This window comes from Neophocaena asiaeorientalis, unplaced genomic scaffold (assembly GCF_003031525.2).
Source record: "Neophocaena asiaeorientalis asiaeorientalis breed wild unplaced genomic scaffold, Neophocaena_asiaeorientalis_V1.1 scaffold830, whole genome shotgun sequence".
Taxonomy (NCBI): Eukaryota; Metazoa; Chordata; class Mammalia; order Artiodactyla; family Phocoenidae; genus Neophocaena; species Neophocaena asiaeorientalis.
In genome coordinates, this window is record NW_020172177.1 from 413448 (window position 1) to 426917 (window position 13470).

Genomic DNA, 13470 nt, shown 5'->3' on the forward strand with positions numbered 1-13470 from the left:
ACCTTTATGGTACAAACCCCAAATCTGCTGGATTTTAGGTATACCCACTTCCTCTCAAGGGGTTCCTGAACTCCATGTTCTCTTAGTTCCTTGAGCTTATTGTAAGCTCTGCTTAGCTTCTCAGCATTTCAGATGCTTTTTATGGACTCAGAAGATGCCTCCAAGGGGCAGCAGTCAAAAATTCTGGTTTCACCTCTCTGAGTTTCCTTCTTCCAGATCTTGGCCCTATAACTTTATACTGCTTTATTAGCTCTCTGATGCCATTAACAACATACTTTTTTACTTTGCCCATTTTTTCTAGTTATTCTCAGTGGGAGCATTGGTTAGCATGTCTTAATCTGGTCTTCCATAATCCGAATTAGAATTCTTTAGATGATTATGTATCTCAACCTTAAATGTATGCTGTGGCATGAAAGCATGTTCTATTTCCAGATCACAAATTCTCTGGAGTCAGGAACCATATCTTACACATGAAGAGGCCCTGCCTTTTCAGGGCCCTCATTACAGTGGGGACTCAGTAAAGACTGCATAATTGGTGATGACAGTTCATGTCCTTTTTGTAGGTTTAGTAATTATTTTTCTGTTCACCTTTGTTCTCAACATCTTTAGGCAGTGCTAGGACCTCAAGAGACGAAGTCACAGAGATGTATATCACAGTCTCTGCTTTTGGCTTGGTAATAAGCAGAGCCAGCCCAAATCATGGGACTATGAGTAGGAACCTCATGTGTTTTACTCTGAGGAGTGTCAGATCAGAGGAACATATTATATTAACCAGATTGTAATTACGAGTCCTTTAATTATTTACTTAGTCTCTTGAGAAAATGCTGACCTGAAGGTATGGTTAGGAGTGAGCGCATTTATAATGCACGGGACATCTAAGGATCTCTCTCCATCGCTCTCTTCTCAATGTCCTCCATTTTAACAGATCTGTTTGTATAACTATCTCCTTCTTCTATTCTCTCCTCCAAATTCTCCCTGACCCTTTTCAACCTGCCCAGACAGACCTTTTTATTTCCAGCATCCACTGGGCCATGCCGCATACCTTCCTTGCCAAAAATGGCTACAAGGATTTCTACTTGTTTTCACTGATTGCACTGGAGTGCTCTAGGGTAGGCAATGACAAGCAGCTCTACGTCACATTCTCACGGTCATTAGCCCCCATAATGGTCCTTAGAGAGGGATGTGCTAGGATATGCCTTGGTAATATAGTTTTATTTTTCTCTATTTGTTTTCTACGGAGCAATCCTGTGGATACTTTCTAGTAACTAAAAAATTGGCAAACACTAATGAATAAAGACCACAATCTTATGTGCAAAGTGCTACAAGAAAGGATTATGAATCTAGTTCTATAAGGATGGAGGATGGAGGAGGGAGCCATTAGTTCAACTTGGAGGGTTAGTCTTATTAGGTCTGGCCATTAAGAATTTCCAGCAGTCACTGATGGCCACTGTTGGTTGCCTCAGCACTGCAGGGAAAGAGTGACATCATATATGATATTTATAACATTGTGGTTAAGAATTCGTCCTCTAAAGCCAAGTTGACTGGATTTTAAGCTCATCTTTCTCACTGTGTAACTTGGGCCAATTACTTTTAAGCTCTTTCTAACTCAGTTTCCTAACCTGTAAAATGGGGATAAGACTCTTTTAGGGTCATTGTAAAGTGAAATAGTAAAAATATGTAAAGTGTTTAAAATCTATCTGTCCCATAATAAGAACTCAGGAGATTTTAGCTAGTATTACTGGCTTGTGGGCCCTTCAGGCACAGAGCGTGGAGGGAGGGGAGGCAGATAAGGGAGATACACTTTCAGGTTCTCTTAGACTTTGGGCTCCTCATAGGCATTTCCATCCTCTTGGTTTAAGGGAGGTCACATCCAACAACCCACAATGCTCAGGCTTGAAACTTTTCTTTCCACCTCCAGCCTGGGTTCTCTTTCCTATAATCCCTAGGTTCTGCTGATCATGTGGTTGGAATCTCGGGAGAGTCTGTCTGGTTACGGCCCCCCAGCATACAGATAAGGACATACTCTGTTATATGGAAGATGAAGCCATACTCAAATTCAAGCTGCTATCTCATACACTCTTGGAAGAATGTTTCCAGCCAGAGCGATGTAGGGAAGAGTTTGAATTGGACTTCAAATCATTTCAACAATAGACTGAGCTTTATAAGAGAAAACTTAACTCTTCTCATCACGGCAGTTCAGCAGCAGGACAGTGGCCTCTACCTCCTGGAGGTCACTGAAGACACTGGGAAGGTTTGGAGACATAAGTTCCAGGTTTCTGTATTTGGTGAGTCCTCGGGACAGCTCATACTGCACCTCTGACTCCTGCAGGGCTTGTATTTCCAGCACCTTTCTGATCAACATCTCTGCTTCCAGATCGTGTTGAGAAGCCCCAGCTGGTGGAGAGGTGGAAGGTCCTGGACAGGGGGATGTGCCAAGTGACTCTGTCCTGCTCAGTCTCCAGAGGTGGTGATGTGAGCTATGCTTGGTATAAAGGGACTGAGCTGATTCAGACACCCAGGAACCTCACCAAACTGGAGGAGCAGATTGATGTCGGTGATTTGCACACATATACCTGCAACGTCAGCAACCCTGTCAGCTGGGCGAACCACACCCTCCAACTCACACAGGGCTGTCTGAATGCCCACTCGAGTAAGTGGAGCTCTTTGCGCTGTAACAGGGGCTGAAGGTGTGGGACCCCACAGCCAGGCTCATGTGCAAAGGAGGCTTGGCTCTGAGATCCCTTGGCTGCCTCCCCCAGGGCTTTGCAGTCCTTCCCCAGGGAGGTCCTGGCCTCTCGGCACACAGTTTCCATAAAGCCAGGGCTGTCTTTGTCTGGGAAGAATTTTATCCCAATAAAGAATCTCCTTCTGGGAGATGTGCATTTCTCCTTCATGTAGGGAATGCTTACTTGTTTGGTGAGTCGCAGCCCTGCCATGATTCTGATCATCACTTCCTTTCTCTGAGAGACTGATGGAGATCTACTTTCTCCTCCTGAGTGATAACTCCCCCAAACCATAGAGCTCCCCAAGAGGTAACTATGCTGTACACAGTACTCTGAGTCATAGGGCCATCAGGATGATCTTGGGGGTGACTAGAAGAGTTCTTGTGTCTTTTTTGCTTATGCGCATCCTGAGGGTTACCCCGAGTTAAGTTTACACCATTATTGATTAGGTAAACAAAGAATTACTGTGCCATCAGCGTGGGCATGACGGGGAAAAAACAACCCCCAGTTCCCATACTTAAGGAACTTATAATCAAATGGGGCAACACACGAAGCATTCATGGGCAAAAAAGAAACAAGCAAGCTGAAGTAATGTGGAGTGACAAGGACACTGGAGTTTGGTTCATGCCAGCCATGGCTCCATCATTCACTAGCTCTGGGAACTGAGGCTGATGCATTACTTCTCTGAGACTCAATTTTTCTTTTGGGTAAAATTGGGGATGATAATAATAAGTACCTCACAGGATTGTTGTTAAGGTTAAATGAGATAGTGTTTGTCAAGAGCCTAGCCAGCTGGCATCTGGAACTTTAATTCATTTCCCTTCTCCTCATGTTGGCTGGGTTATATAAGAGGTTACACGTGTGACTCAAATGTTAAAGTTTGAATGAAGAGCAGTGAAAGCAAGAATAGCAGAAGGTGAAATGGAAGACTTGCCTGGCACATAGTAGGTGTGCAACAAATGTCTGTTGAGTTAAAAACAAAAGAGTGAATGGATTAACATTTGCTGTGCCAGATGTTTTACATATATTAGACTGCGTAATTAACCCCCATGTGTAGAAAACATTATCTCCTTTCTGTAAGTGACAAAACAGAGGCTCAGAGAGTTTAATTAAGGAAGTTGCCCAAGGGCACAGATGTTATAGAATTAGAATCGAGCCTGGCCTCTGAGACACTAATACCCAGACTCTTAGCATCACTCAGGGGAGGTCACCCAATTGAGAAGAGAGATGACTTTGATGGTGAATTCACAGGGTGCGAGGAGACCAGCCATTTGAGAGAGGAGTGTGGGTTTTGAGACAGTCCCTGCAGCAGACAGGTGGGAAGGGAGAACAGAGAGGGCTTAGCACTCAGGCCTGGTGCCTTCCATATCTCTCAGATTTCATCTTTCTGTCCACTTTGGTGAGCACCATGGTTCTCCTAACGGCATTGTTCCTGGGCGCCTTCACCTGCTTCTATGTGCGGAGGTGGAAGAGGAAGCAGTCACGTAAGTGGGGGGTTCCTAGGAGGTGTGTTGCCTGATTTGTCATCCCCAGTGGCATGTACCTGGGAGCACAGTACCTGCTTTTTCTTGGGGGCATTGAGGTATGTGTGTGTGTGCTTGGGGGAGGGGAAGCAGTGGCTGCTGGGCCCTCTCTCCCAGGTCACGCCTTCTGGGGTGGCTGCTGGATGTTTACCGTCTGATCCCCAATGTGCAGCTTTACCTGCACTCTGCCTGGCCTGACGGAATAGGTATGTCGGGGCAGGTTGCTGCCACTGTGCCTTTCGGGTATCCTAGGAAGAGCACTAATCTGCCTCCTTTCTAGAACTTTTCTCAAGGTCTTGGTCATCTGGGATGGAGGGAGGATTTCCAGAAGCAGAAGCCTGGACAGGACGCCCTCTGGAGGTCTCTGCAGCTCTTTTCTTTGCTTCTTTGCTTTCCTCTCACAGAGACCAGACCAAAGGAATTTCTGACGATCTATGAAGATGTCAACAACGTGCAAACCAGGAGAAATCAAGTATGGCACCCTAGGGGCTGCGGTTTCTCTCAACTAGTCTGGGAGATGCTCTTGGGAGAATGACCATCCAGAGCAGGGGGTCAAAGAGGACCAGACAATTGTCCTCAGTCCTCCCCATCTGTCTTTTCTCTGACAGCCTCCTAGCTCTGGCCGTGGAGGAAAAGAGGAAAACAAGGGGGCCTGGGTGCAGAAAAAATGAAGGAGGCAGAAGGGGCATCTTGGTGCAGCATCGCACCTGTTGGGGAGGGATGGCCCCCTGGTGTCCTCATTTCTGTCCTGTCTTACCAGCCAGGCTCAGCCACATGAAGAGTCCAACCTTCTTGTATTTTGTGTCTGACCACAAATTCCCGTGTCCCTGCAAGTCCGAGTTTACTTTTGCGGGTCCCTTGATCGTTGCCCAGGCCTAGAAGGAGGCCAGCCTGAGCAGCCAAAGCACAGCAGTTTCACAGATGCCTCAGTGGTCTGTGCTCACAATGCTTTGGGAGGAAGAGGCCCGAGTCTGGCTGAGGTGCTAGAGAGAGTAACCAGGTTAGCACAAAGGTTAGTTCCTCTGCGAACCTCTCTGGCCAGTCAGTCTCTGCAGGTAGTGGCCAACTCTGCCTGTCATCCAGGGGTGTCGAAGAGGAGGAAACTGCAGGGGGCTGCAGGGGCCCTCCTGTTGTTCTGCCCCTGAGCAGGGCAGGATGTGTGACAGGCCTCGGGGAAAGGCAGTGCCCAGCTGAGAAGCCAGGTGGGAAGGGTGATGGGTGTGGGGAGGAAGGGCCCTCTTCCCACCCCTATTCCTGGTGCGTCACCTGCGGGGGCGAGGCAGGAAGTCACAGCAGTGGGACTCTTGCTTGTCACAGGTGTGAGGCCCTGTGAGACCTCATAGAACAGAGAAGCAGCTTCCCAAAGGTCTGGGCTCAGTGGGAATTAGGAATCAGTGTGGCTCCCCTGGCCTGTTTCCTTGCCACACCCATGGAATATTTTGGGGCATGAAAAACAAAAGGAGACTTTGTTTCTCCCATCATTACTGGATGCTGGTACAAATTCCTGAGAGCAAGTGCATCTTCCTACAGCCACGGATGCCCAAATGCTCAGTAAAAATAACCTTGCTTCCCCAACAAAATGAAGGTGACTTCAGATTAAGTAAAACGGAGGAGAAGACAAAGGAAAATAACTACTCAGAGTAAAAGAGACCTCTTGGGGATTCAGGTCTGTTACTCTGCATCTGATTCAGGGCTTCCTCCCTCCGTGGCCACATCTCTCTATGGCCTGTCCCTACTGTCCCCAAGGTTCTGCTTGAAGGCCTAAATCTCAAGCTTCACGTGCTCTCACTTTGGGCCCCAGCTCTGACCTTTCTGGAGACACTTCACTCAGGTCTGGGCAGAAGAGAAAAGCACAAACTCCTGTTTCTTGCCAGATGCCAGTGACTCCAGCCTCCACGGACGGCTCATGTTTCTCTGCTCCTCTTAGCGTCTTCCTGCTTCTGGGGAGTTCAGCTTCTTCCTTGTCTAATGGACTCTAATGGTCTCCATGGGCTCTCCCCCAGAGCCCCGCCTGGCAGTCTGTGTTCGGGTCGAGCAGCATGAAATGCCTCCAGCCCCAGTCTCCCGTGGGACAGGACTGAAGAGGGAAGCAGGAAGGGCATGTGCTCCCTGCCTTTGGCCTCGCTCCAGGGCTCCACCCAGCACCACCAGCACTGCTCAGAGGCTGGCTTGAGGCCAAAGGCAAACTGGCCACCAAAGCTGGATCTAGAGAGGGGGCTTTAGAACATGTAGAGTGCCTGAATTTGTGTCCTTATAGGTGCGACTCAGATTAGAGCCCCACCCAAAGCTCTGCCCATTATCAGTAGTTATGTGGCAAATTTAGTCAGAAAGTCAGCAAAGGCAAGTTTCTAAGTTACTCAAGTAAAGCAAGTGACAGGAGACCCTTTGGGCAGGGTCACTCGATGCAATTCTTTCACACTTGGGGGGTTCCTCACTTCTGACACTAACTGCTGCACGGTGAGTCGCTCCTACTGTCTCTCCCTATCCTGAGATGCTCAAAGGACACCTCCCTCCCAGGTTCCTGGGAGCGCCTCTTCTTACGCTGTTTCTCCCCCACTCCATCCAAATTCAGACAGACACAGCTGTCTGCTCACGTTACCATATGTCCTTTAACTATCTCTTGTGCAGGAGCAGAATTCCCCTGGAGAAGGGAGAAGCATCTACTCCATGATCCAGTCCCAGGTAACACTCTGGTTTCTCGAATCCATTCTGTACCTGTCCATGGGGTTTCCTAATGCCTCCTAGACACTCACACCCTTGAATGGCAGAGTAAGACCTTGGTGCTCCTGGAGTCCCGGAGACAGCTTGGCCTCAGCTGCATTAAGTTGTTTGTAAAGATGAGTGTGATTCTGGAATGTCTTGACAGCTGAATAGAGCTGGAAAGTCTGATGCAGACATTCTTTTCTCTTCCATGCCTGGTAGCAAGCGTGGTCCAGATAAAGTCAGTGGGAGGAGGAAACTTGTCAGGGGACTCAACTTCTGTTTTCCCTCCCTGTTGCTTCCAATACTTGGGGGCCTTGCACTTTTTATTCCTGCCCTTGATTATACCTGTTTTCAGGAGAGAATGCATCTGTGTTGTTCCCTTTTATCTAATTATGACTTAACAATAGCATTTATTAAGCACTTAACATGTCTATTTTCTTATTGAATGTCACAAAACAACCTCATGAAGTAGGTCTAATAAAAAAAACCCCCATTTCGGGGACTTCCCTGGTGTCGTAGTGGTTACGAGTCCGCCTGCCAATGCAGGGGACACGGATTCGAACCCTGGTCCAGGAAGATCCCACATGCCGCGGAGCAACTAAGCCCGTGCGCCACAAATACTGAGCCTGCGCTCTAGAGCCCATGAGCCACAACTACTGAGCCTGCATGCCACAACTACTGAAGCCAGTGTGCCTAGAACCCATGCTCCACAACAAGAGAAGCCACTGCAATGAGAAGTCCGTGCACCACAACGAAGAGTAGCTCCCACTCGCCACAGCCAGAGAAAGGCCGTGCGCAGCAACGAAGACCCAACAAAGCCAAAAATAAATAAATTAAAAAAAAACCCATTTCGTGGATGAGGAAACAAACTCAGAGGTTAACTAACGTGCTCAAGGCCACATAGCTGTGTTGCGGCAAAGTTGAGCCAAATTGTTTCCGAGTCTTCACTCCACCTCTACCTAGTTCATCTCTAATATTCTGGGATTGTGGAAATTCACCCGTAAACTGGAGAAGGAGCCTGTACCGTAATATTGACTGCTAAAATGACTGTATTGATAACCCAGACTGCTGAGGCATCTCTCGCAAAGGAAACACTGCCCCCTGGTGGCCAGTAATGATAATTTCTGATACAAATGACATTATTTTACCTATTTATTTTTTAAAGAATTAAGACTTGAAGCAGCAACCTCTTCAGCTTGGTGGCTAGGCTGCAGGGCAAAGAAAACTCTTGGGGAATGGTGATAAGCTTCAGAGGGAGATCAAGAAAAGAGGGAAGAGGTGACGGGAAGACAATGGAGGGGAGAGGAAGAGAGGAGAGAAATGGAAAAGAGGGAGGAAAGGAAGAAGGAAGGTACCCGACCCCTCAGAGGCACTCTGGAATTCCCAAGCTGGGTGTTGCCTACTTCTACTCCCCTTAAGATAACGTGATTCACTGATAATGGGTCAAAGTCAAAGAGAGATGTAAGGACAATTGATATCTGGCAGTTTTCTGGCTTTAGTCACATTGAATTCCAACAAGAGGAATTTAAATAAATGCAAGGAAGAAATCCTCTTAGACTGAGATGGTGGTGAGAATGAGATTTCTCCTCTGGAGCATCTTAAAAAGAGGATGCTTACCTGCCTTTGAGGACACCTGGCTCAGGTCCAGAGAGGGAAGGCATGATGTCAAAGGGAGGCACTGAGGTGTTGAGGAAAGAACCTTGGAGAGTCTGAGGTTTAGATCCTGCTTCTACTGTGAGCACACTCTCTGACTTGGGCTATTTACCCTTTTGGAGTCTCATCTGTAGAATGGGGCAAATTATGATTATTCCTATTTTGTAGGAGTGTTATAAGGGTTAAGGGAGAATGCATATACAGAATAAGCACTCAAAAAGTAGCAGCTGGGGCTTCCCTGGTGGCGCAGTGGTTGAGAGTCCGCCTGCCGATGAAAAAACAGCTGCTACTTTTTTTGTTTTGTTTTTGTTTTTTTTGCGGTACGCGGTGCTCTCACACTTGTGGCCTGTCCTATTGCGGAGCACAGGCTCCGGACGCACAGGCTCAGCGGCCATGGCTCACGGGCCCAGCCACTCCGCGGCATGTGGAATCTTTCCGGACCGGGGCACGAACCCGTGTCCCCTGCATTGACAGGTAGACTCTCAACCACTGCGCCACCAGGGAAGCCCACAGCTATCTTTAATAACAGAGCAGGACTACCTTTCAGGTTGTCTGACCTCCCAACTAGTCCAGGATTCTTTTCACTAACACTTAAACCTGCTGTCTGGGCAAGGTTGAAGGGGAGGAATGGAAGAGATAGATGCCTGCCTCCCCAGGGCTGTGTTGGATCTCTGCTTCTGAAATGGTTTTATTTCTCTTTTCTGTAGTCTTCTGCTTCCACATCACAAGATAACGCAAATACATTGTATTCATTAGTACAGTCTTCCTGGAAGGTAAGTCTCCTCCGCAGGTGCTCTTTATGCAGATACGTATTTTGCCTGTGCGTATGCAGGCATGTGTTTGCAGAGGGTGTGTGTGTGTGTACTTCTGAGTGAGTTGTCTTCCACTGTGTGTATCTGAGTAGCTTGTGTTAAATGACTGTGTTTAAATGTTAATGGGTCAACTAGAAATGCCTTTCTGGTTCTGTCTGGAGAAAAAGAACAGCTCTGAGATTAGGAGAAGAGTGGATTCTATAGGAGTTTCTGTGGGAGGCGGAGGACCGTCAAAGTCAGAAAGGAGGTGCTTTGTGCAGAAGGACCACAGAGTCCTCATTAGACCAACTGAGGCTATGGTGGGAGATAATGGAGTCATTTCCAAGGCAGGGGCATATAACCTGGAACTGGAGGAGTAGACTGGACGTAGAGAGAAACAGTGTTGACTTTCAGAGAATCAGACAAAGGTTCTGGCCAGTCACCTGCTGGTGGTGGTCTCCAGAACGAGGCAACCCATCACGGTCTCCTTGAATCCTTCTCCAAGCTGAGCTCACAGCTGTTACATGTGCCTGGGACCACAAAGTGGGACATCCTAGTGCCCATGGTCATATTTCCACCTTGGGGGGTGGGGGGGTGGGAAGAATGTTAATTCCAAGGCTGGAGTCACAGTATGAAGCCAAAACCTTACCACGGTAGTATGGGAAGTTTGGAATCTGCCGAACTGTGGAAGTGTTGAGTTCATGTGTGTCAGGATCCTGTGTTTGTGTCAAATGGGGGAGAGGTTTGGGAAGATTTTTAGACTTTTCACTCACTTTCCTTCTAATAAGTCATCAAATCAACTTGGATTCTACCATGAGAGGTATTTATATTTAAAGTATACACTAGAGTTTATGGACGTATAGATGGTCACGGGCACCATGATCACATGCTTTTGTATTAGGTTGTGAAGGCTCTGTAGACTACTGAAAGTGCTTCTGAATTCCTGCACTGTCTCCAGTGTTTCACCATGTTCAGGGTATGTGCTAGGATTGGTACTTATGTATGTGCCAGAATTGTTTACACTAAGGTGTGTATGTATGCTATGTGTTGAAAAGATACACGGTTTGAGGCAGTATTTGTAATAGGTTTGTCTGAAGGGGGTGTGTGTGTGTGCTGGGAATGTGTGTATGTGTGGATTTTAGGGGTCTGTGGGTGTGGAATACTAAACTCTTTTGGTTCAGAAATGTCATATCATAGGCAAGTATGTACTGTGCCTTCTTTGGAAACCGTAAACACCATTGTTTACTCCCGGGGTAGGAAATTCTATTCACTTCTGGCTGGGGACACTTTAGGGACTTTCTGGGCCCTGAGTCTCCTTTGGGACCTCTCACATCAGTTAGGAGTGGAACATTTCTTAACTTGAAATTAAGCACTCTTTACCCTCTGAATTTCCAGTCTGGATCCAAGAAGACGAACCGCAACACTTCCTTCAATAAAACTATCTCTGAAGAGGTAAGGAGCTCCTCTGAATGGGTTTAGTGCTCATAGCATAGCCCTGAACTCATACACGTGTGAAAAGTCATACATAGAGTCTCAGGGTTGTAGGGATTTTAGGGATCTTCTAATCCAAATCTTCATTTTAGAGATGAAGAAACTGAGGCTCAAGGAGAGTGATGGTCTAACCCAAGATCATATCATATTTTGGAGTTTGACCCCTGTTGGGGAGATAGAGTTTTAAATTAGGGCTAACCCCAGGCTAGTTTCCCAGCTGTGTGCCACACACTGGACATCTCTCCTTTCTACGGGTATGTGTGTGTTGGGGAACGGGGAGCCGAGAAGGGAGGATAAATGAATTTAAATGATTTTCCCATTAGTAAGTAATTGAGAATCGTTCCAGGATATAGGTGATCTTCAGCTGCTGCTGGGATGGACACTGCACGAAAGAGACCAACGAGCCCGGTGGCCGAAATGATTCCCATCAGGCCATTTAGGGAATGGAAAGTAGGGGCTCAATGTTTATTGGAGGTTTATTGCATATATATATATGCCTGCCAGTGTCTTCATGTGAACTATCTAATTTAATCCTCACAGAATACTATGAGATAGCATAGTTATACTTCCCATTTACACCCAGAGAATTTAAAGCATGGAGAGCACCCCACCCATCAGCCTCATTTAACACCTGAGCTTCCACCTGTGGCCTGATAAAGATGTTACCCCTGGTCACAAGGGAGAGGGTAGATGGGTGCCTGCTGGAATTTCTGGCACTTGAGCTGCGGCCCTACAGTAAAGCCAGCTGGACAGGCCAGGGTTGTAAAGGACACCATGTGGGCCAAAGCATTCTAGGTGGGTCACGAAGAGGGGTGGTGTGGTTAAAGAGCACTAGAAATGGAGCCAGAAGAACTGGATTCAAGCCCTCCTTTACTTCTTACTAGTAGTTGACCCTGAATTATTTGCCTTACCCACCTGAGCTTCCTTTTCTTACGAATTATGAATCAGGATAATAATTCATAGCCCATAGGGTTGTTATAAGGATCTCTTAGTGGGAGGGTCTGAAGTTCTCCTTTTCTTCTGCAGGTGGGAAAGAAAGCATCCAAAGCTGAGAACCCGGCTCGACTGAGCCGCAGGGAGCTGGAGAACTTCTGTGTATATTCCTAGTTGCCGCAGCTGTTCTCACCTTCCTTACAGTCCAGCTTCTGTTACAATGGATGACACCACATGACTCTCTGCAGAGCAGCTCCTAGTCTGGAGAGGATATGAGAGTTTGTGCATGGTCTATATTTTCTTTTGAAAAAATGATTGCTAACAGCCATTATAGGAGCAAGGCTCAACTCACAGACCGGACAAGAATGAGTAGAGATATTGGGTAGTTTCCAAAAACGGACTCAGCAATCCAAGTACTGGTAATCTTTCAAGTGCGATGTAAATGTACGGTGGTGTTATTACTAGCATTAAGATTCCTTTCCTCTGGTTTTCTAATCTATGACTTGTCTTCCTTCCTCCCTAGTCAGGGATGACCATGTTTTTAGACCCTTCCCTTGCCCAGGTCCATCTTCCAAAGAGGAAGGAAAGATAATGGGGATGCAGAGGAAAAGAAACAGCCCCCTCTGTGAGGGTGGAATAACTAGCTGTAAGCCAGCTGGTAGGTTCTCCAAGGGGGCCATGCCTGGGCTTTGGTCACAAAAGGGTGTAGGCAGGCGCGAGGGTAGGTGGTGCAAAGCAAGCCCATCTCTGAGTGGAAAAGTCACCCAGAGCCCATGCCATCCTGATAACCTGGCAGTGGGACCAGCTTTGTCTACAGAACGAGATTTGACTTACAAAAACACATTATTAGACATCTATTCTGGTCTCTTCACAGTTACAAGCAATATTGTATTTAAGTTCTGAGTCCTGATGTTTCCCATGGCACATGCTGGAGGGAGGGCTCAGACAGCTGAGCAATCGGGAACCAGGCACCTTGCTGGGCCCCCCTGAGTCTTCAGGCCAGACCCTTCCACAAGGCTGTGGAGAGCAGGCTGAGACTCTGGCCGAGCCCAGGAAAGAGTAAACTGGAAGAGGGCCTACTCAGGGACCCCCAACAGGTGACATTGCATGGAGCCTGTTCTTCAATTGCCCCACTCTGTATATAAGGTATGAATTTAATATAGAACTGTGTTGTTACTTAGAGGCAGTCTAAATTTCTTTCCTGAATTAAATGTCTGGGTCTCCTCCCTATTCTGTACTTTTCTTCTCTATCGCAGCCAAAGGGCACACGTGGGCCATCAATAAACACGTCTGTTCAACTCCTGCTGGAGAGGAGTCAGGCCTCCTGGTAAGCTGTCAGTGTCTCCCCGCCTGTGTTCACACTGGAATCACAGATTCTAGGGTCCCCAGATCCCAGGACCACTTAGTCTTGGGGGATAAGCCACTTGTTCATGCCCCACTTGATCCCTCTCCCCTGCAGGTGTGTGGTTGGCCAGGCTAGCTTCTTCCTGGAGGCAAGTGTGGACAGACCACATCCTAGAGAAAGTGTCAAGGGTAAAACTTGGAAAATATATGCAAAAGGAAGGGCAGGGGGAGGAGCCGAGGCACCTGTTAGGAGCTGAGCTGCTCAGTCAAGGAGTTTGGTGAGAAGAGGGAGTGGGAAATGATAGGGGT

At 47.4% G+C, this 13470-nt stretch overlaps 1 protein-coding gene across 1 annotated transcript in view; it reads left to right on the forward strand.

Moving 5' to 3' along the window:
• Nucleotides 1–13126, forward strand: part of CD244 (CD244 molecule) — a 30403-nt gene extending 17277 nt beyond the window's left edge. Inside the window, exons 2-9 of the mRNA XM_024757666.1 lie at nucleotides 1947–2285; nucleotides 2375–2650; nucleotides 4100–4207; nucleotides 4651–4718; nucleotides 6875–6928; nucleotides 9310–9375; nucleotides 10789–10845; nucleotides 11911–13126. Of these exons, the coding sequence (XP_024613434.1) occupies nucleotides 1947–2285; nucleotides 2375–2650; nucleotides 4100–4207; nucleotides 4651–4718; nucleotides 6875–6928; nucleotides 9310–9375; nucleotides 10789–10845; nucleotides 11911–11991 (1049 nt within the window). The 3' untranslated portion in view covers nucleotides 11992–13126. The remainder of the gene's footprint in view (nucleotides 1–1946; nucleotides 2286–2374; nucleotides 2651–4099; nucleotides 4208–4650; nucleotides 4719–6874; nucleotides 6929–9309; nucleotides 9376–10788; nucleotides 10846–11910) is intronic.
• Nucleotides 13127–13470: the final 344 nt, after the last annotated feature.